At 36.3% G+C, this 26,127-nt stretch overlaps 1 protein-coding gene across 3 annotated transcripts; it reads right to left on the reverse strand.

Annotated features, from left to right (window-relative positions):
• Positions 1-5,810: 5,810 nt before the first annotated feature.
• On the reverse strand, positions 5,811-24,710 carry LOC18445989 (exocyst complex component SEC3A). Of its 3 annotated transcripts, none has more exons than XR_016048399.1 (25): positions 24,325-24,708; positions 23,027-23,103; positions 21,519-21,599; positions 21,288-21,355; positions 20,929-21,031; positions 19,178-19,323; positions 17,090-17,207; positions 16,606-16,710; positions 13,615-13,716; positions 13,343-13,480; positions 12,322-12,450; positions 12,134-12,214; positions 11,980-12,054; positions 11,264-11,437; positions 11,016-11,169; positions 10,830-10,894; positions 9,761-9,855; positions 9,529-9,608; positions 9,275-9,356; positions 8,980-9,077; positions 8,755-8,863; positions 7,390-7,458; positions 7,124-7,189; positions 6,957-7,046; positions 5,811-6,107 (listed from the first exon to the last, which is right to left on the reverse strand). XR_016048399.1 is itself a non-coding variant. In XM_006856115.4 (25 exons), the coding sequence occupies exons 1-25, from the start codon at positions 24,518-24,520 to the stop codon at positions 5,997-5,999; spliced, it is 2,688 nt and encodes an 895-aa protein (XP_006856177.2). In that variant the 5' UTR covers positions 24,521-24,710; the 3' UTR covers positions 5,811-5,996. The 3 variants fall into 3 exon arrangements, 2 of the variants coding, with proteins under 2 accessions (XP_006856177.2, XP_088712921.1); XM_006856115.4 differs by having other exon boundaries at positions 9,761-9,931; positions 24,325-24,710; XM_088856795.1 differs by lacking the exons at positions 13,343-13,480; positions 13,615-13,716; positions 16,606-16,710; ... (5 more) ...; positions 23,027-23,103; positions 24,325-24,708 and having other exon boundaries at positions 9,761-9,931; positions 12,134-12,237.
• Positions 24,711-26,127: the final 1,417 nt, after the last annotated feature.

A 26,127-nucleotide genomic window follows, 5' to 3' on the forward strand; every position in this document is an offset into this window, starting at 1 on the left:
TTTTCTGTTGTTTTTGGCACCTTCAATTTGCCGTGGTGTGTTTGTGGATATTTTAACATCATACGGTGGCCTAGTGAATCTTCTTCCAATCCTTGTATATCTCCTTGTATGCGTCTCATTGAATCATTTATTCAGCAGCATGAGTTGATTGTTATTCCTTCAATCGGAACTAATTTCACTTGGTCTAATCACAATTTGAATGACCCTGTGCTTACGAGGCTGGATAGATTTTTATTTACTTATGAGTTTATTCATTTCTTTTCAAAATTGGGGTGTTAAGGCCCTGCCCAAAATTGCCTCAGACCATGTACCTCTTCTTGGTCATGCTCCCTTTAGATTCGAGTTGACTCGGCTTTAAGAGCATTCTCTTATTTCTTTAATTGATGAATTTTGGAAAGACATAGTAGTGGATGGTTGGAAAAGTTTTCAGATGACAAAAAGAAAAACTACAATTGCTGAAAGAAAAAATTGTATGTTGGAAATAAACTGTATGGGGAGATTTGCAGTCTAAAATTAGTGAGGCAAAAGGTTGTATTAAGGAGATGGATAATTTGTAGTTTAAGGGAAATTTCTTGAACCATGAACAAGTAAGTAATAGAAGTTTTTGGGTGGCTAAGTACAAGGAATTACTCAAGTTCGAAGAGATTAATTAGAAATAGAGATCTTGAGTGAAGTGGTTGAAGGAAAGGGATAAAATACAAAGTTCTTCCATGCTATTGTTAATGCCAGGAGAATGGGCAATTCCCATCCAAAACCTGAAAATTCAAGGGGCAGAATGTGAAGATGGACTAGCCATTGAAAATGCTTTAGGAATTCATTTTAAGAAGGTTTTCTTGGTGGATAATAAGATAATTATGTCTATTCAACACCTACCATTTGTGAAACTACCCCTAGATCAAGCACTTTGGCTAGAAAGAAATTTTGATGAAGAAGAAATTAAGGGGGCAGTTTTTGGTCTTGGGAGAGACAAAGCTCTGGGATCCGATGGCTTTCCCTTAGCTTTCTTTTAAACATTATGGGATCTCCTAAAAGATGATCTAGTTCAACTATTGGAGGAATTCTATTGGAGAGGTAGAATTAATGTGGCAATGAATTCCACCTTCATTGCCTTGATTCCTAAGAACAAGGTAATTGATGATGTGAAAGACATACACCCCATCAGCTTATTGGGTAGTCTTTATAAAATCATTGCAAAAATACTTGCTAATAGATTGCGAAAGGTAATTCACTTGGTTGTTCAGGGTAAACAAATTATGGATAGCATTTTGGTAGTTCAAGAATGTATACATTCTAGAATCTGAGAGAAAAAAGGTTGCCTTCTCTATAAAATAGATTTTAAAAAACTTACGATAAGGTGGATTGGAATATGCTCCAAAGTATTATGGCCAATATGGCTTTTAGATCGAGATGGAGGATCTGAATTGTGGGATGTCTATCATCTTTTGTCTTCTCAATTCTCATGAATGGTAAGGCAACTGGCTTCTTTAGGAGCTCTAGAGGCCTCAGACAAGGGATCCCTTATCACCTTTTCCTATACACATTGGTGGCGAAAAGTTTCAATGTTATGCTAAGAGGTGTATCCTCACATAGCCGTATTTCATGCATTGAAGTTGGGAACGATGGTCTGATTGCTTCACATTTACAGTATGCATATGATACCATAATTTTTTTGTGATTCAAATGTAATGGAAAACAATAGATTGTGGATATTTTTAAAGAGTGTTGAAATGGCAACAGCGCTGAAAGTTAATCGCTCTAAAACCACGTTGATCGGTATTAGATGTCCTCATAATATAGTTTCAAGGATGGCTGGTTTACTAGGATGTGATGTTGAGAAGATGCCTTGCAAATACTTGGATATCCCTTTGGTGGATTCGAGGCGTTCAAAGTCTATTTGGGATCCAATGGTAGAGATATTTAATAAAAAATTGGATTTATGGAAGATCAAGACTTTGTCTTCAGGAGGTCGATATAAACTTATTAAATCTACTCTATCCAACCGTCCAGTCTACTATATGTCTTTATTTAGAATGCATACATAGATTATTAGCATTCTTGAGAGACTTATGATGAACTTTTTGTGGGAAGATGATGAAGAAAAGAAAAGACTTCATTTGGTTAGTTGGGCTAAGGTGTGTGCACCTATAAAAGAAGGTGGTTTGGGTATTCGTAGATTGAAAAGCATGAACTCTGCTTTACTTATAAAATGGTAGTGGAGAATTTATACCCAATAATGCTCCTTTTGGGTAGAAGTTCTGAGAGAAAAATATGGGATCGACTAGTAGTATGGTTTTATAAAACCCAAGAAATAAGCCCAATCTTTCCCATACTTGGAGAGAGATGGATTTTGAGAGACCTAATTATCTTTGTCACTTTTAGAAAGTAGTGGGTAATGGGGAATCTACACTTTTTTGGTATGATAAATGGTTTGGTGACTACCCTCTTAAATACCTTCTCAAAAGTGTTCCCTAAAGTTTCAAACCCACTAGCTACGGTGATGGAGGCTAGTGGGGATGCTCATATTAAAATTGTTTGGTCTATTCATTGTAGGTATAGGAGAATGACTGATACTTTTATCCTTGAGTATCAAACATTGTTGGACATGTTAAATAATGTCCAGCTTTTCCCTAATGTACAGGATGATGTGATCAGAGGCCTTACTACCTCAGAAGCTTTTTCGGATACGTCAGCTTATGCCCTTATCTTCTGTGATCAATATAGATAATTGGATTCAGGACTTTCCCAAATAAAGAAACTTCCTGTTCCGCTTAAAGTACAATTGTTTCTTTGAATCTTATGTCAAGACAAGCTAGCCATTGTGGATAACTTAAGCGAGCGACGTCTCATTTTAACAAAATGTTTGCATTCTGTGCAAAGCTAGCGATGAAACGACCCAACATTTATTCCCCTTCTGCCCTTTTCATTTAGGACCTTTGGAATTGAGTTCGTCATTGCTTTAATTTATCCATCCCAATTCTAGAACATTACAGGTTGCTCATCACTCAATGGTTATCCCATGGTATTCCAAAGGTGGTCAGCTCATCGCTCAATGGTTATCCCATGGTATTCCAAAGGTGGCCAATATATATATATGAAGAAGTTTATATAGACCCGAGGCTCTAAACAATCAAATTTGAGCCTCTACATCAAAAATTTCAAGAAGAGGTTGTTTTGACGCCCAAATATCTTCAAACCGATCATCTCGACATTGATATGAGAAAAAAATGGATTTCAAGTTTTGGAAATAGTGTATTTTGTAACACATTTTTGGACAGTCAGTCAATTTTCAAGATTTTCAAGTTTTCATAGATCTGTCGATCTATACTATTTTTAAAGCTTTAAAATTTATAAATAAATATGAAAATATATTTGAAGGCTATCTCAAAGATTTCCAATATTAAAATTTTCTCATCACTATTTGAATGTTTAGAGCCTAGGCTCTATACAAACTGAACCCATTTATATATATATATATATTTTTTTTTTCCAAAGGTGGCCAATATATTCTGACGTTCTTTGTGGGTAAGTGTCCTTTGGGGAGTGTAAAAGGAGAGAAATCAAAGAGTGTTGGAAGGAGCTATTACTAGCTTTAATAGCAGATTGGTTCTCCTCTCACAAAGATAGGGGCTCTATACCAAAAAGTCTTGTCATTAACAACCCCTAAGCAATGGCAACCTTGGATAACATGAAATCTAGCTGAAGAGTTGTTGTTTGGTCTCTTTCTCCTTTATGCTTAATTAAATTGAATTTTGATGGCAGTAGCTTTGGAAATCCAGAAGTAGCAGGCTATGGTGGGCTTATTAGAAATCATTTGGGCCGCGTTTTATGCTCATATTCAGGCCCTTGTAGTATTGCTACAACAAATGAAGCAAAGGCTAAAGGTCTTTTGGAAGGATTAAAACTCCTTTCACTTGGGAATGGCATAAGATTATTGAAAGAGACTCGACAATGTCATAGTTTGGAGTAGAGGAGAGTGCAATGTTCCATGGAATCTTAGAATTTTGTTTCATGAGATTAAGATTATCATTTTTTCATTCAATGCTATCATGCATCATTGCTTCAATTAGGCGAATGAGCGACAAGTGCCTTAGCCAAAGGAAGAGCTAACTCCCCTTCTTTGGTTATCAATTTTTCCTAATGCTTCCCCTTGTCTTACTTCATGTTTCTCTTTTATCGTGTAACACTATTTTGAGGTAACGGAAAGTTTGTGTTAATGTTAAAAAAAAACAAAAATATTGATGAAATCATAGATCCCTAAATCTTAGATTTACTGAATACTATTAAGTAATTATATTTCATGTGGGATCAAGAACATAGTGTGTTCCTAAGTGACTATTAGACAATATTTTCAACCCCAAACTTTATTTTGATATGTGAATGCCAGCCTATATGCGTGTGTATGTGCACATGTGCCACACACATATTGCAATGCAGGAGATAAAGATGTTTCATGATTTCATTTACATGTTTGGTTCACATGAAATTGTTTTCTAAAAAATGTTTGATATACGTGAAATTGTTTTCTTAAAAACATTTTCACATGAAACTCTCATGTGGTCAAGTGCAAAAATATTTTTATACCATTTGATCTTATACATCTTTTCACGTCAATTGACAACTAATTGAGGTAAAAATATTTCCACATTTAACCACATCAAAAAAAAATTTCATATAAAATTATTTTTCAGAGTACAATTTCAAATGAACCAAACGTGTTTGCCAAAATAGGTGAAAACACCTGTAGGAAGAACTTTTTTTTATTTTTTTTTGACAATCCATCCACTTTTTGCCCTCCCTAAAGGTAAATATATCATTTTCGTATATACCAATTTCATGATCAAGGCGACTAACATAGCCCATGGCATTTTCGCATTTGAATTAACTAGGGACAGAGACCCTCTTTAAAATGCAAGAGGTACCCCCTTAATTTGCATTTCAAATCAGCCGATTTTATCATAATACGAAAGCAAGGGACTAAGGCAAGCCACAAAGTTCAATAGTTTTAGTTACGACCTACATTTGCTAATAATCAAAGCTTACATCCAAACCGTCTTATCAATTTTTTTATGAATCCTGGGTTTTGAATAGTACAAGCACGAGTCCCAAAACAAATAATATCGCATGTTAGAACCTTTTTTTTTTCTAAAAAAAGTAACGGTGTGAAAAACAAAAAAATTTTGCACACATATACTCCTCATCTAGACACTTTAAATGAAAATAAAAAAAATAACTGTGTTACGTACTCCACCAAATTTCAGCCATCTAATTGCCTTCTCTCACTGGCTTATGCTACAGTATTTAACTCCAAAAAAGAAGAAATTCTTTCTTAATGGAGCAGCTACTGATAAATGATAATTCAGTTGGTTAGCTTATCAAATACGTACGATAAATATAGGCTACGTTGTGAGGGGCCACTCGTGCTGCCTATAAAAGCCAGTAAAAGTTGTGATATGTTAGTTTTCCATCCAAAATATGAAATTTTCTCTGAACCTGCATAAAACGTTATCAGTAATGACAATTAGCCACAGTTTTCAGGGTGAGTGTATAAATATAATTCGTTTTATTTGTAAATTTATCTCACAAGAAAAATCCGTTCTTATAGTAAATTTCACAGCACATGAACATATAGCAGTATTCTCGAGAGGGTCGTCTTTATATGCTTTCAAGGTGATGCCTGGTGGTTCCTCCCATGCCTGGTTACAGTATGCAAATGGAAAAAACATGGTTCACACATGCAGAGAGAGAGAGAGAGAGAGAGAGAGAGAGATGCAAGATTACAAGCTACCACATTCATGCTTAAGTGTGAAAAATGAACAAATAAATGGAAAACTGTGATAATAAAACTGCTACTTCCATGCCTGGTTACAGTACTCGAATGATAAAACACCACAGAACAAATTCTGTCTTAATAGCACATATTTTAATCTACAAAACATTGGGCATACCTCATAATTACATAAAAATTGCAGCTTTTGTACATTAGGAAGACTGGTATCCTACATAGAAGCAAGCAGATCTCGCATCTCATCAACAGAAGTGATCGTCTCATTGGGGTATACCTTGGCAATTAATACAGCAAAGCTCTCGTACTTATCCAGAAACTCTTTCTACAAGACCCATGAAGACGCGCTATGTCAAATGGTGCTTTATAAAAAATTTCAATGTGACTTATCCCGAAAAGAAAAAGGATTTAATGCATCTATGCATAAACTTCAATGCATACGACAAATACATTAAAATACAGTGTCATTTGAGAGGCAATATGGCATTCCGAACCCTAATGAAAGGGGTTGACATTCTAATATGCAACCGCATAAAAAAATCAGGTCCATGCTGTAATTGATCAAAGAATGACATGAAGATTTCAAGAAAGTATCCCAATTGTCAACTTGATTTCATTCATGCAGTTAACTTAAGACGGAAAAGGGGGGTGGAAGAGAGAGTGAGAGTACACTGTTAAGTATATCGTAGTCCCATGGGGTATGGATACCGTACGAAAAAGAGGCAACCACTGTCCATTCCTGATGATGGATGGCAGTGGCAAACTAAACCTGGGTAAATGTCCCACTACGGCCCACGATGTCCATCATCAACAGAGTACAATATACCATACTCCACTGGCTTGTGGTACAACTTCCCTCTTAAAAGTTTGTGGTTATCTCTTAAGTTGAAAAATAAATAAATTAAAAAGAAAGCTCAAACCCCAGGGACCAATGAGTTCCTATCAAATGCCAAGAGAAAGTTCCCCTTTTCTCCCAGGGAAATTTATCAAAATACACCTGAAATTTAACCTTACGTTTATTTTTATGAATTTCAAAACTCATTTTGATGTGATGGGCTTGAAATTCGATCAAAAGAATGATAGGCTATTTGATATTTACAACTTGCGTAAAGATTCCACAACAGTAGTCTTTTCCCCTATTAGGTTGAATAAAAAGAGAAAATTGCTTGCTTACTTTGCATTTGTCCCATAAAGAGGGAAGCAGCTCCTCTGATGTTAGATTCTTCTGCAACCTTCTATACATGGCACTGATAGACTTATCCACCTGAAATAGAACAATTCAACAATTATTATCCGTGAAAAGGCCAGGAGGTTGTACTATTGATAATTTCTGTAGCTTACCCCAGAAAGACTAGATTTTAACATCTTCCGAAGGTCCATCTTTGATAGTCCAAGTTGAAAAGGAATCTGAAAGAAGAAAATACAGAGCATACCCCGGTTATAATACTCAACAGCTTCAGGAACCATCGGATGTTTAAAGTCCAAAAGCAAGGTCTTAAAAGTTGAAGTATGATCTCTGTATGTTAATTCTAAAATTACTCGACAAGTATAACTGAATGATATAGTACTACAAACTACAGATTGACATCAATAAGAGAACCTCTTACCTCCTCTGGAGTAATTGTGTATATTAAATCCTCTATTTTCTGAGCAAATTGGAAAAGCTTTTCGAATTGCTGCAATAACAAATGAGCGAAATTCCCTCAATGACTGAGCATCAATTAGATACTCTAAGATATGCATCATGCCAGCAATTTTTTTCTACTAGTGATAGGGAAACAGAGAAGAATGAGAGGAAAATACCTTGCCCATTTAGCTCCTTGGAAATCTCAATCCTGGACTTGATTCATATCCCGGATATCAATCTTTTAGGAGATAAAAATCCTCGATACAAGGCAAATGCTGTTTCGAGAGCATATGGATGATCTAGGTTTTGCAAATCCGCTATTTCGTTCCCATATTTTTAAATCAATGATTCACCATTTTCATTCAATTTTCAAGTTATAAAAGATCTATCATATTTTCTTCTCTCTAACTCATCTCTTTCTAACCATGCTTGTTCTCTCTGTAACTCCTCTCTCTCTCTATTTCTAACTCCTATTTCTCTAACTGTGCAATTTCCTTAACTCCTCTCTCTCTCTCTAATCGGTCCCTTTCACAAACTTCTTTCCCTCCAATTGTGTCATTTCTCTCTTTAACTCCACTATCTCTAACCGTGCCCTTTGTCTCTCAAACTCTTCCAACCATGCCCTCTCTCTCCCTAATTCCTCTCTAACTGTGCACTTTATCTGTTTGACTGTGCCCTTTCTCTAACTCCACTCTGTTCAACCGTCCCTTTCTCTCTTAACTCCTCTTTCTCTAACCGTGGCCTTTCTCTCTCTGACTCCATCCCTACCTGTTCACTCTCCTGTAACCATGCCCTTTCATCTCTCTTAAACTTTTTCTAGCTGCCCTCTCTTTCTTAACTCTTCCCTCTCCCCTTAACTGAGATATTTTTCTATATAGCTCTTCTCTCTCTAACCATGCACTTCCTCACTTCCTCTCTAAGTATGCCCTTTCTTTCTTTAACTGTGCCCTTTCTAACTCCACCTTTTCTTAGCGTGTCATTTCCAACTTATTTCTCTATAACTGCGCCCTTTCTCACTCTAATTTTGCTTTTTCTCTCTTTCTGGATGAGGGGAAGGGGAGAGTAATAAAGGAGGAGATAAAACTGGCTTAACAATCCCCTCAACACACCAATCGATAATCTCCCTGGAATTGGCATATCCTGGATATTACAAATCCAGTTGTTTATTTGGATTGGCAAATGCCTGATATGAGCCCTTTTGTGGATTGGGATATCCAGGATATTGGGGATCAAAAGAGCGTTAAATGCAATTTTTAATGTCATATCTTGGATATTTAAATCCTGGAAATGAATCTTCAAGTATCCAAACAAACCACAGCATACATAATTATCAGAGGATACTCACAATGTATATAATAACACTGATGTGGCGTGTGCAAGCTTGCTCGTATGCTTCACTTGCTTGATGATAAAACTTTGCGAGGGTCGGAACAACATTAGCCAAGTCATACAAACTGCATATAAACTATTTCTTATCAGCATATATCAGGTAAGGATTATCACCATATTTTCTTTCAATATTCCCATAACCTTGAAAGTATGGATCCAGAAAGTTCAAAAGACAGATTACCTGTTTTGGAAAGCAGCATAATTCTCTAAAAGTACCATATCAGCATACTTTGGATCAGTTTGGGCTATCCGCTCCAAAGTTACAAACATTATGCTAACCTTTTTCAACAAAATGATATCTAAGTGTCAGACATGATTTCGTACAATTAAGCTTAAAGACAAGAAAGATTGATTTTTCATTTCTGAACAACTTCGTATTCTAGTCACAATTCGAGCATGAAATGTTCAGATAAAGAAAACAAAGAACATAAGTCAACTACATATCAAAATAAGAAGATACAAAATCTGGAACTTACAAATTTTGTGTATGCTTGGTCAACAAGGTCTCTGGACTGTCCTTGAATATATTGCTCCATTCGAGTCGCAAGAGTAGCAAATCTACATAAACGAAGAACATTATTTCTTCAGGTACTGCTAATGAAATGCTATTTTCGGTGAAAACATAAATTTAGTCTTGAGCAAGGCAGTCATTGAGGAATGCCATTCCATTCATTCAATAAAAGCATTTTTAACAAGATTCTTTTCAATTAAAAAAGCATCCAAAAGTCACCTTGGGATATATGACTGAATACCCATTTGCCGTACATTTCGTTCATTCCTTTCAATTTGGTGACAAGCTTCATCCACAAACTGATATCAAGAGATTCATATAAGAAAGCACATTCCCTCATTCCCCAGAGAGAAAATAATCACCAAATATATCATATATCCTGAAGCTGAAAGATTCCACAGAGAGAAAAGAATCACGAAATACAGCATAATAGAGATAGTCTGCAATTCACCTTGCTAAACTGCATAGAGATCCTCGACTCTAGGTCATCAAGTAAGCGACGGACAAATCCAGCTGCATCAGCTTTTTGGCCAGAAAGGTATCTCTCTGTAATCCCATGCATGGATATACAACGCAAAGGATCAATTTTGTATGCCCAATCCACAACAGCATAGAAGTCATCCTAAAATTTGGTTGAGAAAAGAACAAGTTTAGTCCATTTAACATCAGTTTGGCGTGGAAAGACAACTAAAAAATTCTCTACGAGTCTAAAGATAAAATTTCTGAAACTTAATGACATGTGTTTTGCAAAAACGAAAGCATTAAGACATTTCATGATACACATCATGAAGCTAATCCGCACAACAACTTAGTCCAATTGGCACCAATGGATGTAAAAGATGTAACAGAAAACAAGAGCACGAGTCGAAGTTGTCATACAGAAAACAAGAGCACAAGTTGAAGTTGTCATTCCAAGAATCCAATATGAAGCATCATTGCTAGACAGAGGATAACATGGAGAGGGAGAGAGAGAGAGAGAGAGAGAGAGAGAGAGAGAGAGAGAGAGAGAGAAAGAGAGAGAGAAAGAGGGGGGGGGGATCATAAGTCCATATCTCATGGGAGTCTATGTTTGATTTAGTTTCCTGTAATGGGGTTTCACATTAGAGAGAGACGTAGATCCCTATTTTGTGGGAACTGATTTAGACAGAAAGAGAAAAAAGAGTACCAAGTGAAAGAGATAACAGAGGCCTTTGATTGGTTATAAATAAATCAAGGCTGAGAGTCTCGTGTGACACACAAACACACATTTGATGACATATAAAGGGCAGTAAGATTAATCATAAGTAATATTGGTCATTAGTTGTACCAAACTCTATCATTAATAAGTTAAAAAAATGTGCAGCTGCAAATATGCAACCTGCTCTTTAACTTGGTAATGTATACTTGAGTTCTTCATACATTTTCATGTAACCCATGGTTGTGAAAGGCCATTTTAACATGGTAGAAATTTGTGCCCCAGAGATGTGCAAGTTTGAGCATGACATAATTTATGCAGAAGAATCTAGAGAGGAAAAAATTACTTGTATTCCATCTAGTAATTCTTGAAGTGATTCATTCAATGCTGCCAGCTCAGCTGAATTTTTATCTGCAGAATGAAACAGATGAGCAAGTTGAAGGTGCATCCCATGGCAGAAGTGAATACATAAAACACCGTAGGATATATTGCTATTTGGACAGGCTTATGACAAAGGAAGTCAAGCAATTACTAGGTTTGATGTCATTTCCGTCAAGGTCTATTGGACTCAAATCGTCTTCGTTAGTATCACTGTTGGATCCATTTTTGTCAGCATTAGCAGAGGGAGCTCCAGGTGGAACAAGTGCCAAAACTTCAAAGCACATAAAATGCGCAAAGAATGAACTCTGGAATTCATGATATAAACAAATTAGCAACAAAAGGTAAAAAAGATTATTGGCAGCAAGATAATACATAAGAAAGATAAATAACAGATCTAACCTCGTCGACAAGGAGAGGTATGAATATAGTCAGCATCTTTGAGTAAGCTTCAGAGACTGTAGAAGTATCTGCATTATTTGCTGTTTGATTGGATCCTACAGAGCCTTCCAGCCAGACTGTAGGATTTCTCGATGCTTTGGTGCTAGCACGAAGTTCATTTGCAAACTCACGAGCCTGGAAAATATTTACACCTAAGTCAATCTGTAATAAAATTTTCTGATTTCCCTGACCAAACCACAAGGTTAACAAGCATAATATAAACATGAGCTACATTTTGGCTGAAAGAAACATCTTAATTTGAAATTTTAACATGAGTGAAGAAGCAAATACTTTCTATATTAGCAAAAAAAGCACCAGCTATTGCATAAGACTTCAGCTGCCAAAATCAAAATCAAGTTCTATAAAGAATGATGATGAAATGAAAAGTCACTGCAGCTCCCTGAAAATAAAGCTAAAAAGGGCGCCCATCATCATAACATGACTAACAATACTTCTTCCAGCATTTAGTGTTTTCTTGCTTTTTTCAGGAACTCTCAAAGAACTGCAGCCATTGGTGATTTGAAGATTGCCCTTTAAGTAATGAAATACATAAGGTAAGATCTAGAATCCAGTTTGACAATGGCTCAGGCCTCTTCCTATGAACATTTTATCTTTAAGAGATGATAATTACGGATCAATTCAAAGCATTAGATGGAATAAAGATTTCTCATTCTGACCTCTCGTCGAAGCAGAACGTTCAGAGATTGGCAATAAGCTTTTCTCAGAGGGCCCAGGCACCTCTTATCTAGACTCTGAAAGTCAAAAAGTATATTAGATATCACATAATGTGTCCTTAGCTGACAAAGCAGAAGGATATACCTATAAACCAACCTTTAGATGCTGCATAAGCCGTGCATATGTCCTGCACTTGTACCTCAAATCAGCATGGTCAGGCCTTTTCAACTGCCCACGCTGCAGGCATCCAAATGTACAACCTACAGTTAAATTGCATCTATTGTAATAGCTTCTGTAAGTTGCAAGGCTCACTGCAACATGGAGCTATTCAAAGGAATTCTAACCTGAGAAAAGTAGCTCTTGTCACTAATCATAAAGTCCACCAGACTAGCAAAATAGTTTCTCAGGAACTCAGATGCTCGTTTTACAAATGTAGTTTTTAACTTCTCAAGTTCCGCACGCTTCTCTCTGACCTGTAAAAAAGTTCAAACATGAATATTCAAACACAATGAATGATGAATATAAAATAAGACTGAAGAATTATGGTAAAGAATACTCTCGGAATCCTAGAACAGAAAAAAAGGCCTGAACAAATAGCCGTATTATTCATGATGACTCCTTTAGAGAACATCATTTGGATGCAAAGTGACCAATACATGGGAAATCCCTGCTAAAGGTCAATTTCCAGGATCATAGAACTAATGCACAAGGCATACATAAGAATATTAGGCTTATAAAAGAAAAACTTATGACTAAAGCAGCTACATTCATAATGGGAAGCAACTTATAGGGGACTCCTCAAGAAATACTTTAAATGGTTTAGACTTTGCAGATGACTGAAATCCAGCAATCGAATTGCACCATGTTGTTTGTTTCATGCAAAGTTAAAAGGTGATACTTCAAAAGGCATACTTATTTAAGAAGAAGAGTGCAGATTCTTGGTTTTGTTGTTTCCAGTTTCCACCAATTAGTAAGAAATGATTTTTCAATTTCATGTTTTTTAATCAACAAGAATGCCAAGTATCTGAAATAACCTCCAACTCGTAAAACATCCCAAACTTATCATGGGAATCTTGGTCACAGACAGTGATAATAATCACACAAAAAAAATCATAAATACTATAATTGAAGTATTCTTCAAATAATAACCTCGTCATTGTGTATCAAAAAGTAGGTGATCAGGTCATGCAATAGTATTTGGATAATTACAATATTTGAAGAGATAAAATGCAATGAAGAACATAAGGAATGCAGATGGTGCACTTCTAGAATAGCAATGAAGAAGCCACTCTTTACGTAGAAATATAGAATAGGTACATGGTCGAAAAGAAGGCCATCTATACACAAATGAGTTAGAAGACATACAGCGCGCATATTTGCATAGCAAGGATCCAAATTTGGTACTTCAAGAGCATGCAATGCGGTAGCCAACCATTCACATGCTTCAACATTTTGAAGCATGCGTGCCTCATCGAAGGAACTCCCAGTTAGCGATGATGCAAACTGCAATCAAATGAAAACTCTACAAAATTAACAATGATTAAACCTGCAGTCAATAGACAATTCTAAGAAATTAACAAAGGACCAATGTGTATGACTTCATATGTGGTTCCACAATCCGTCAACAGTGATCATACCTCAGAAGGGACACGCAGTCTTTCAAGAAGCTTATCAAGTTCTTCAATGAGTGCTTTATTATTTACAGACTGCATCTCCAACTTATTATTCCGAGATTCAATCTGAATTATGGCAAGTAGAATATCATTAGAACATATCAGTTCAACCTCATGAGCAAGGATCAAACATGCATGACAAATATCGGACTTCTACAAGGAGCATCACAAATCCATGATGCACAATTGGTATCAGCAATTAAATACAAGGTACGCTAATTAGAGTGTTGCTAATCAGAATGCACCTCAGAAAAGCCACCAATACCAACGCTTTGGTATCACATTGTTTTAAAGATTTCAACTTGCTCAACGCTCGAAAAGGAACACTGTTTTCCTGTCAAATACTGTTCAGTTTTTGCTTGTTCCAGGTATTATGGAAGTCTCAGACTCCACCAAGATTTAAATAAGCATTCTGACGACAAATATTTCCGCAAGATAAAGCTTAACATACATTTTCATCAAAACCATTACGTTTTCAGCACCACCATGGTTGTTCTGAATTTCTTGTTTCTTTTTTGCAGGAAAGTAATGGTTATTTTGTTGATGAATGTTGCTTATACAACATATGTCTGATGTGTAAGCAAGCTTTTGAATCAGTAAACCACTTACTTCCGCACTTTCCCCCAGTGAATGTCATATTGAACACTTTCACTATACTTGGGTTAAACTGGCGGTTCCAGCTTCAATGGAAGCCTCATTACAGCAATGGTACACTTCCCCCTTGCCCAACAAGGGCTGTATCTTTTGAAGTCTAACCATTTTGGAATTCTATGGTTAACATGTGATGATGCGCAAAGTGCATCAAGTAGAAAGAGTGACGAGTATCTTCGATTAGAGCAGTAGATCCCTCCTAACTCTCGAGTATATTTGGAGGATGTGAACCCTAGAATGGCTACCAAGAAGAACAACAGTTGCTTGGGAGTACTTTACGGTATTTTCCATTATTTTTCTGTTAGTTTTAATTGCCTTCTGGACCAGTTGGGGGTTTTCTAGGCATTTATTACAGTCAGCGGTCATTTGTTTGAAAATCACTTCAATTAGGATTTTTGGTCATTTTATTTATTGCACGGACATTTAATGTTTTTTAACATTAAACAATAACATTTAAGAGGTGCAGAGGTCTATAGACAACCGATTCACACGACTTTCCAGAGAAAAGGACAAAGAAAGCCTTGGCTTTTGAACTTCTCAAAAAAGAAAAAAAAAGTCTTGGCTTTTGAAGACCTAGGTAGGGTTTGAAGAAATCCTAGGTTTCTTCAGAATTGTGTTTTTCCTTGAAATTGTTATTTCTCTGTTTTCTTCATAGAACATCTACATCACTTCACAAAAGCCAAGTACAAAGAAGAGGTGGAAAAACACCGTTGTTTCAAGGAGTTCAATGTGGATAGTTTGGTGATGGTGTATCTCATGAAAAGGAGGCATCCAGCAGGCAATACACAATGTTGAATGGCCGCAGAGTAAAATCATTCAAGATTTTGAAGAAGATAGACAACAACGCTTACAAGGTCACCTCACCTTCACATATGAAGACTTCAGAGTTCCAATATCTTTAACATTGCCAATACATTCGAGTATCTTGGGCCAGAGATGATGAAGATGAAGGTTTTACCTCGAGGCTCAACCCGGGAGAATGATGATGAGCAAAGTGCATCAAGTGGACAAAGTGAGGAGTATTTTCTATAGAAGCAGCAGATTCCTCGTAGCTCTCGCGTAAATTTGGAGGATGTGAACCCTAGGAGGGCTACCAAGAAGAGCAAGCAAGCTTGGGATAATTTTCTAGTTATTTTAGGGTTATTTTTCTGTTAGTTTTAATTGCTTTTACTTTCTAGACCAGTTTGGGACTTTCTTGGCATTTCATTTATTGTCATGATCGTTTATTTTAAAAGTTATTTGGACTTGTGAGTCTTATTGTATGGTCACGTAATGTCTTCGAAAATTAAATAATGAGATTTAAGAGGTCCATGGGGCTATGGACAGCCACTCACGTGACTTTTCAGAGAGAGAGAGCTTAGGCTTTTGGGAGCCCCCGTTGGGTTTGAAGAAAAATCCTAGGCTTCTCCTATTTGTTGCTTGTGCTTGGCCTGAAGTTTACTGATTTTACTGTTCTATATCAATTTTCCTACATCAACATGGCTTAAGCAAAACGACAGTTACTCCAATAATGAAAACATGGGGGTTGAGAGGAGGAAAGAGCAATTAAAAGCAACTGTTGCATCTAAGGATTCTGGGGTTATTCAATGAATGACTCTGAAACTAAATGGCAGAAGACTGAGGTAACTTGTTAGGAAAGACAAGACCCACCAAATGGATTCCATGCCCAGTGGGTCTAATAAAGGTGAACTTCGATAGATGTTCAAAAGATAACCCAGGCAGAGTGGGGAAGGAGGGGTGGCGAGCAACGATCAACCGAAGATATTGCTAAGTTACTCAGGGCCATGACATGAATGCAATGTCAATGAGGCTGAGATGCCGGTGCGACTAATTGGTCTGAGAAACGTAGACTCGAGGTGCCAAATGCTGATAATAGAAGGGGACTCCACAACTGTGATAGCTTGTCCCAGAGGGAAAGAGGAATTCCCTGTCAGTTACAAACAAAATTTGAAGAGATTTTTAGTGAAACAAGCAATGCAAGAACTGTAGTCTACAAGCATGGGGTTGAGATTCAAAAGAGTCCAATGGGTTGGCAGACGCCCTAGCAAAAGAGGCAATGAAATCTTCATTATCAGTGGACAGTTTTTGAGGCTTAGATAGGCATTAATAGAATACTTCATTCTGTTGTACAGCTGAGCTCTTCATCCATAGGCTAATTTTTATACGTGATCTTTATACATGCACACAATTTTGATCAATGAAATTTTAACTATATTTAAATAAAAAGCCCATAATTTACAACTATAAAGAGGGATGAAAAATTGGATCCCACAACTCCAGTGCAAAAAGAGGGTACAGCCTTACTGATTCAATGTCCTCTCTCATGTGTCTAAGCTTCACATTGAAGATACCTAGCCACTCATCCATGTCTTCCACACAAACTGATGCTGCTTCTAGTCCTTGCAAAACCTGCAAGCCTCACAGATTTCTACTAAGAAACAAACCAAACAGCTAATGTAACTCAATCTGGATTCTGAGAGAAATAATATTAAAAAAAGTTAATGGTAAAAACAGGATGGAAAAGGAAAACAAAGTGACAATTAACAACTATAATCACTGCAGAATAAGAAATTCATGGTCAAGCCAGCACTAGGCAATGCTTACATTGAACAAATATTACAATATAATAAACAATTGCAACAATTACACTACAAAGCTATTTTCAAAGCTCCTAACATGTGTGGAAAGTTCATATTGCCAACAGAATCTTAGCATCTGATTTAAGCAATGGTTCTTTTATAATTTAAGGAAAGAACTCAACTTAATGGCTCCAGGATCCCAAGATTACCTCCTCTATCAAAGGTTCACTTTCCAAAATGGCATGAACATTAGCTGCTTCCAAAGCAAGTAGTTCTCGCTTCAGCCTTTCAGAAAAGGCCTCTGCCTCTCCAATACCCATTACATACCTGTCATTAAATCAGGAAGCACAAAACATTATTGTTGTGAACAATCAACAAAGAAAACACCAAATGTATCAATAGATATCTTTCCAATGAAGGAAATGGTCAACCACATATCATGCAGATCTTGCAACCAATAACAAGGTAAAAGTCTAAACCATAAGTGTTGCTTCACAACAGATCCCATATCTGAATTATAGTAAAGGGACATTAACACTTTATCTGAGCCAGCTACTGTCCAAATTGACCATTAAAAAAAAGCTATATATATAGATATTTTAGGAATATCTAGCCTAGGCAAAGCCCTAATATAATGAGATGGCTCAAGTAGACAAGCAACTATATCTTTATGTCAGGATGGACAAATTTCAGAAAGAAGAAGAGATCACAGGTGAATCCTGTGGGGTAGAACCTGATGTTTCACTAGTGGGAGGTAAGTTCGGTGGGTAATCTCTAAATATGCATGTATGTCATAGCTCATAAGTGCAGTGAATGATTTAGGCCTCAAATCTATTGAACAATTTCTTGATAAAATTAATCCACCATTTCAGCCTAGTGGACAGAGAAGTTCCTTTAAAGTGCAGAAACGTGACAAGAGTCCACCTACAACTTCTTTGCTCAACCGGATATTAGAAGCATAATGCTAATGCTTTCACCTGCAATGCAAAGAATATAACCCAGAATTTCACTGCAAGTGTTCGAAGAAAGTAAACAGAAATACATCTTATGTCGCAATGTGAATTCACAAGAGCCGTCTAAGTTCTGATAAGTTTCCCTTTAAGGGTTCCCGTCAACTTCAACAGTAGAAAACTAGGAATTGCATCTGAAGGGTAGGATTTTTTTAAGCATGAATTATACACCCACAATGATCATTATATGCAATAAGTCTATATCATAGGAACCGTGCATTTTAGATATGCCTCTAAAATGTGTCACTAAAACTCAACTAAGAAGAGCGCCGAGATACTTCTGGACAGGAGAATTTAAGTGAGGGAATTAGACTAGTGAGTTATTGTGCATATCCAGGTCGGATTCCAGGCATGACCATCACAGAGATGTTAACACATTCTGGAGCTTCACGATCTACTATAAGAATTCCCCAAGGTCCAGGTTATTTAGGGAGTTGTCCTCAATAGATCTGGTGCATGGAAAATGAAGATTAAATTGTTTATTATTGGATGCTTGTCAGGCCATCTGTGAAATTTGTAGAAGAGTATTTTGTTTATGAAACAGTCCTCCAAAAGTACCAGGAGGTTAAGTGGCCAATCAGACCCCTCTTTGCAAGTACTGGATCAAAAGTATGCCTTTTCTTGAGTAGGGTCCGGCTTATGTTGGGTGTTTCTTACCCCTCGTTTTTTTTGCATTCTACATTTATTCATATTTAATATTCAAATTACCAGAAAAAAGGCATATATCAAAACAAAAGAGGGAAAATAATATAAGTACATGGGTGAGGTAATTTTAAATGGCATCAAGACCTAAACACATGCTATGAATAGAAGGGCAAAGACATCAATTTATAATGTTTTGACACATAACGCTCCCTTCATCCATCCCTCCCCTTGTGTGCAAGCATGCATGTGACAACAAATATCAAAAAGAAAAAGCATATACATCTCGGTGTACTGTGTACACATGAGTTGTTAGTGATAAACTCCAAAGAGAAGCAGCATATACATCAAGCTGCACTGCATATACATCAAGCTGCACCTCAAGGGGTACACAAAGAAATAGAAACACAGAAATGTTATTTAATAAAATTTGAGGGTGCTTGGCGACAAAATGCCCTAGTACAAGTCAGTGGCAATAAATATGTTCATAAATATCATTGTACACTAATCAGAAATCTAAACAAAAATATATAACACTGCAACAATATTTTCAAAGATAAACCTAATGAACATAAATAAATGTGAATAAAACAAGAATCATTTGGATGAAGCAACTTAAAAAGAAAAAATGATTAAGAAACACACGTTCCAAGGAGAGCCTCCATGTCCTCCTCTTCAGCTTGTGAAACAAGGTCTCTTTCTACAGTTACTCTCAAATCATTTTGTGTCATAACAGATGCAGCTGGACCATCAGGAGTACTTGCTTTAGTGGTAACAGTTGGTGTATTTTCCTAGAGTATATTCACAGAAAACAAGTTATTATTGACAACAAGACAGATCAGCCTTGGAAGGAGGGGAACCAAAAAAAAAATCAACACATATATGCTACAGTGGAGCAGCAGGTGTGGTTTTAAATAATAATAAAAATAACGAGTAAAATGTCAAGCAGCCACATCATATATTGAAAATAGAAAGTGTAATGCATGTTGAGTCTCGAAATGTAAAAACAATTCAAGGCTGTTTCCATCATACATGAACAATGATTAGGGATTACTAAATGTTGATATAGCACTGGTTACAGCTAAAACCAAAAATAACACATTTTGAAACGGTGGATGATGGTGGAGATCAGCCTTCACATGTTTTCACAAGTGAAGGCTTTACTTACTGTCTGGCCTCTTGAAAATCCTGTTACACAAATTGGACATATATTCATCTCTTTGGTTGAAGGTCGGGCACAACACCTGAGAAGCACTCCATAGAAGAAACCATTTATAGAAAAGGCAGATAATTTTCAAAAAGCAAAGGAAAATGCTATAACATGGGATCTCAATCAAAGTGAGAAGTACTAAATGGAGATGTTCATAAAAATTCTCTCATCTGTGGGTATTACTTTGCCCCTATTACTGCATATGTATACACATATTACAAGCAGTAAAGAGAAACATAGAGCCCGTAAATGTTTGCCTCAGTGGTGGCCTATGACTCACAGTTGAGTTATAAAGAGAAGCGAAAATGGAAATTATTTTGAAAGGAGAGGGGTACTTACTCTGCACATTCAACAAAAATATCCTGTCTACCTAAAATATAGCAACTAAGCAGATTTACGATCAACATATAATTAAAGCTTCTATTGGCCATAACTAATTAATGAGATGGGAATGTGTTATTTGCTGGCTTATTTAACAACAAGAGTTTCTTTCTCAATATCAATATCATTAAAACTTCAGAAAATTAAAAATATTATTAAAGAAAATTACAAGAAAAATTGGAGTCTTCAATAGATAAAATGAAGAATAGTTTCGCAAACCCATGTCATCTACATGCAAAGATGACAACAACGCTGTTTGCTTATGATTAGGATTTTCAGGCTGAAAACAGCACAAAATGAACAATTTGACTGGTGATAAATTTAGATACTTCCTGTTAGATATAATAGCAGATTTTTCAGTGACTGATATTTCGCAAATCAACCTTTATATTTGATGCAACTAATGTGCTGGTAACGTACATGGTTTGAATTTCATCAAAATGCAACGTTTCTGTGTTGTGGATAAAACTAGGTACTTTCTCTTTTTATACTCACCAAGAAGTGATGTTTCTTGAGTGTGTGTATATAAAATGAATATAAAATGGCATCCAAAGAAGCCACCAACACGCATTCTGGCTATCAAATATCGCCTAAAGTGCCTCCCCAACTGTGCCGAAACATGATTTGGGGTGGCATCCAGATGAGGCTTAAACCATTAGCCATGTGCCACACATGTAGTAAGAGCACATAATACAAAACCAAAAGGCAACTTGCTCATTTTTTAAATCAAGGAAATTTTCACGGTAAAACGAATCAATGTCAGAATGTTAAAGAAATACAGATGATCGAAAGAGAAGATATGCACCTTTGCCCAAAGAGCCATCTCTACAATATCTATTCCAATCAATTTTGGAAGACGACCCAGTATTTCTTTGCTCATGTTCAAAATGCAAACAAGAAAGCGATTCCTACAAGAAAAACAAAAGAAAATTAATGGCGAAATGCATAAAGGGTGGATAATGCCTCTGATAAAAATAGAACCAACATGATCATCATCTAAACCACTCCAGAGTGTAGGTTCTTGTAATTGAAATTTACAAAACCTTAAAAAAACCATGCTAGAGACTAACCAATATACGAAGTAGCTTCCAGATTGACATGGAAGGTAGGGAAGAGATAAGAAGGAAATTAAGCAAAAAGAGGTCCAACTCTACACACGATTACCTATCATCAATGTTGCGCATGGTCCATTGAGGTGGTGAAACACTCTGGCTTCTGAGATTATCAAATCCCTATAAAAATATAGGAATATCAGAAAATTTTAAAAGCATTTTTTTCAATCATACTTTTTATCAGAAGCTTCCTACCAAAATGAAGATCCCTTCAGCAGCATGCAGTTACAGGCATTCAAGCTAAAGAATGAGAGGCCAATAGAATAGAAAGTTCAAGATTTACCAGCATAAATGTGCAGCCGCTGGGATCATTTGGAGTAACTTCCACTTTTGACAGGTGCTTGAGCTTGTAAAGTTTTGCAGGCTATGTGCACGCAAGGAAACAATGGGTAGAAGAATATTTAACCATGCTACAAAGGAACAAAAATCATCCGCATATCTTTGCTAATGAAAGAAAGAAGTAAAAGTTCATGACCCACAAACCCAGGGAGACCAGTTAATAGCATACTTAATATCAGGTAATCAATCAAAGTCAGCCAGCACTATAAAATCAATTAATTGGTTGGGACCTATAGGAAACCTTAGAATAGTTACATTGATGCCAAGGACTTCTTCAAAGAACACAATCAAACCTGCAGCTGATATTGCATTCAGAGAATCTCACTCAATCATAACGAATTGTTTAGAGTTTCTCATCACAGGAGAAACTGGACCCTCAATTAAAAGATAGAATGCTGGGCAATACTACCAGCCTAACTTTTTAAATACAACTAGATTCAACACGTCAAGGCTCAAAACTCCAGAAAAGGGTCCCATAACCTAACCCAGACCACTTTGAATTCCACCCAGACCACAGCAGACAAATGAAGACTCAAAACCTGGGCCTAGATCCTCAAGAGTAGAGTCCAAAAATATGGGGACTTAAGCTCAAACTCACTCAAGTCATCTGAACCTAGCAGGGTGCCTGGTCCAGATGAATAAACTGAGATTTGGGGTGAGTCTGACCAAAGTCATGGATTTGTATCATAAGTTTTTATGGAGACTCATCCAAGGAAGCCTCCAACTCTAGCTCGGGACCCTGGATTTTAATCACTCAAAGACCCTCGATTTTCCTCCTCCAGAGTCCTCAACCTCCATGAGGACCATGAATCTCAGAGAATCACAAAGGAAGAGGCCAATCTGACTTAGCAACCAACGTGTACAAACCACACAGACCACTTGTTTGTCCAATAACCACACACTCGCATTTGATGATCATTCACAGGTTTTCTACCTATTTTTAGGTTGGTTTGCAAAAGACTATGATATCAGTAGTTCCTTGAGGTAGGAAAACACCAACTCTCCTTCAATCACAGGAAAGTGCATTTCAAATAATAATTAACAAAAATACAGAGAGGATGCCCTTGTAATAAGCCTCAAAAGCTCCAAAAATCCTCATCAGGGTCCCACTAACCATAACTAAGAAGCCAACAGCAGAAATCTGAAACACACGGTCTAATGTTTTTCAAGGGATATGTAAAGGGAAAGGTCAAGGCATAGGATTGACTGATAAATTCTAAGAACTTGTAAGAAATCCTCGATAAAGTTCAATGTGCACCTGTCCAAATAAAATTTGGAAGCAAAAAAACAGTTCCATATTTTTTGAAGAAAAAGTGAGATAATATTAAAGTATAAGTATAATATACAAAAACCCACGAGATGTGGGAAAAAGCCTCACCACATATTCATGAATAAGAACATAAAGAAATGGGTAAACTGCCCCTTAGCATCAATAAGCTCAAGAACCATCACCTCAAGAACCCCACCAGAAGAATACTTCAAAACACGAAGGAAAGCTTTTGTCCTTTGACCCTTTGAAGAAAATTTGGCTGCAAAATAAGAAATAACCAGTCAAATACTAATGTATCCATGCACATTAAAAAAAATTTGATTTTCCATCTCTCAAAAGCAAGTGTCCTTTTGGACCCCAAATTTTTAACACATTTCGATGTCATCTAGGCAACCAGAAATTTAAAAATAAAAATGGACTCAAACAAAAACTCGGGGAAAATGAGTGCCATTTTTGGTGAAAATGGATCATCCATTTGGTGGTGTATCTAGAGCTTCAATAACTCAAAGTATTTCTTTCGTTTTTTTTGTGTGTGAAACGGCTACTTTTTCAAAGCAGATATATTGCGCAATATTTCAGGCCAAAAAACATCTCTAAATGTGCTCTGGAGGTCATTTTAGACTATAGCTATATGCACGATCCTTATAGAAATTATTCTGTGTGTGTACCTATAATAGATTAACTTGGAACCAAAAACAAAAAAAATAGCCAAACATGTGCTGAAATTCCTGTGGCCTAATACCATTTTTCACTCGTAATCAGTAGTAAACAGCTCTGATTCAGAAAAATAGTATGCCAGAGGCCCTGAAATGGTACTTGTTCACTGTTTGATGCACAAAATAAGGTTGCTATGAATAAATAAACGAAGAAAATAACTGAAAAGCTCCAGAATCAAGCTTCCAGAGACCAGATTAAAGAAGATTTTTAAAATGATTTCTCAAAAAGGAATATGAAGTGTGTTTACTAATTATTAGCATAAAAAACAGATCTCCAAATGGTCAATTATTAAGTCACCATAGTGCAAATTTCCAGGAAATTTTACAGTAAAAGTTGAAAGAGAAAATGTATATAATACAAAAATGAGATATAAGCAAACTGCAAAGCAAAAGAGTTACATGATCATTTATCTATGAATAATGACACAAGCATAGAACGAAGAAGAAAACATTAATCAATACTAAGAATCATCTCATGATATGTCCTCAAATAGAGGGAAGATACAAAGCACTCAGAGCTCAGAAGTACATCTCACAAGAAATCCAAGGAATTCTACAATTAATCTCATGAATCTTAACTCTTCTTTCACACATTTAAAAGTCCTTTGAAACTCTCGAATCAAACATCAAACGCAACAGAAAGCAACAGTAGGAAAAAAAATAAGCAGCAATTTCCCAAATTTTCAGAAATTAAAAGCCAATCAAAGCCAAAAAGAACCCCAATAACCCTCGATTTTCCAAGAACAAAGGCCATTGAGACTTACTAGAGAGAGCCAAAACCCTAGGTTTCGACATATGTCGACCCAGTCTGCCGGATTTACCCCAAATTCCTCTGCTTTTGCCTACTCTAATCGCCATTGTGATCCTATCCTTGCAGCCTTCTAATGCAGCATCAGCTGCACTGATAAGCTCCTCATCTTCTGCACCACCTGCTGCCCCTTTCGCCATTGACGCAAGCATTGAGGTCCCTGATACGAGAGAGAGAGAGAGAAAGAGAGAGTTTTCTTCAGGTCATTTGATTCCACGTATTTATCGCGGTAAAGGAGACGAAGCGAGGTGATAACAGCTCGGGTAGAGAGAGAGAGTAATTTATTACGTGCTGATTCAAAATGAACTAAAAAATTGCTCAAACATGTAAAATACGCGATACTTTATAGTAATGTCATGTCTTAAGGCTGCGGTTTGTACGGGGCTGATGCCCAATCAAAGTAAGGCGCACTTTTAAATGGCATAGAAATATATTTTTCGGCGTTAGAAATTTTTGTGATGGCTTGATACTTTATGTTTAGATTTAATAATAAAATTTAAAATTTTAAAAATAGCTCATATTGCGTAAATGTATGAACGTTTGACAAATATTGAAAATTGGAAGTCCAGAAATACATATATTATAATATAGATTTTTTTTCAAGATTTGAAATCTATTTTTTTGTCATTTCCATGCATGCATGTTGAGGTTGAAATAATCGATTTGAAGATTTTTACACATCAAAATAACCTTTTTTTAGTGGATATTTTAGGTGCACTTTTATTTAATTATTTAAAGCCTCGCCCTTATATAAAAATTGTCGTCTAAAAGATGCGAAAAGTACAATAACGGTCGTTATACCGTGACCTTATTGTATAAATGCAAGGGGCACGGAAAGAGCATCTCTATACATAATATAATGGATGGTCAATTGCACCTCCATACATAATATAATGGAACGTCAACTGCAGTAATATAACGGCTCAATATTTTGCTCTTTCTTAAGCTTTGTGAAGTAATTTTTGGGGCTCATATTAATATGGACAAATCCAAACTTTTGGATATTAATTGCTCCACAACGTCTGTCGCTGGGCTACTTGGCTTGATTGCGGGGTGGAGCAATTTCTCAAAATTTAAGCGTCCAATCTTCTATTAAACCCGCATATGTTAAAAATATAAAACAAATACTCCAATAAACTAAAATAACCAAAATACCCCTAAAAAGTCAAGAGGTATTTTGGTCATTATATTTTATCGAAAAATATTTTTAATATTTTTTGTAGGTGCTCCCCAATGAGAAGATGACACATACCAAATTTCATATTTATACAATTTGTATAAGAAAAATAAAAAATAAAAAACTTTAAAGAGTCGGATCTAAGATCAAAAGGTGGGTGGCTTACTTGGATGGCTGGATGTTAGGGGAAGCATAGATCTTGAAGAAGTATAGAAACCTTTCCCAGTAGTATCCGATTTCCTTCTTGTAGTTTTTTGCCGTTTCCTTTTTACTATTCACTTCCCCTTGTCCTTAACGATTTTCACCTTGCCTTTTCAGTTTTTTGGGCAAAAACCTTTTTTGCTCTTTTATAACGGCCATAACGTTATATAATTGACAGGTAGATGCGGCCCAAACCCAGTCTGTTACATTATGAAGATTCTTTAAACATGTTTGAAGGAAAAACAATTTTTTTCAGTAAATAATTCAGATAAAAATTTTTCATTTATCCTTACCTCATAAACTCACTGAAGTGGTCATATACCAAGGGCTGAGAAATCGTGATTACTTGAAGATTAGGAACTTAGGGTTATTTTCAGCAAT

This window comes from Amborella trichopoda, chromosome 13, assembly GCF_054954075.1.
Source record: "Amborella trichopoda isolate Santa Cruz 75 chromosome 13, AtrichopodaSantaCruz75HAP2 v2.0, whole genome shotgun sequence".
Lineage (NCBI taxonomy): Eukaryota > Viridiplantae > Streptophyta > Magnoliopsida > Amborellales > Amborellaceae > Amborella > Amborella trichopoda.

Coding starts and splice junctions, on each gene's coding strand:
- LOC18445989 (XM_006856115.4), bottom strand. CDS start 24,520: ATGCTTGCGTCAATGGCGAAAGGGGCAGCAGGTGGTGCAGAAGATGAG. Junction 21,356..21,518: donor GCGGCTGCACATTTATGCTG/GTAAATCTTGAA, acceptor ATATTTTTATAG/GGATTTGATAATCTCAGAAG. Junction 12,215..12,321: donor ACAAGAGCTACTTTTCTCAG/GTTAGAATTCCT, acceptor GGATGCCTGCAG/CGTGGGCAGTTGAAAAGGCC.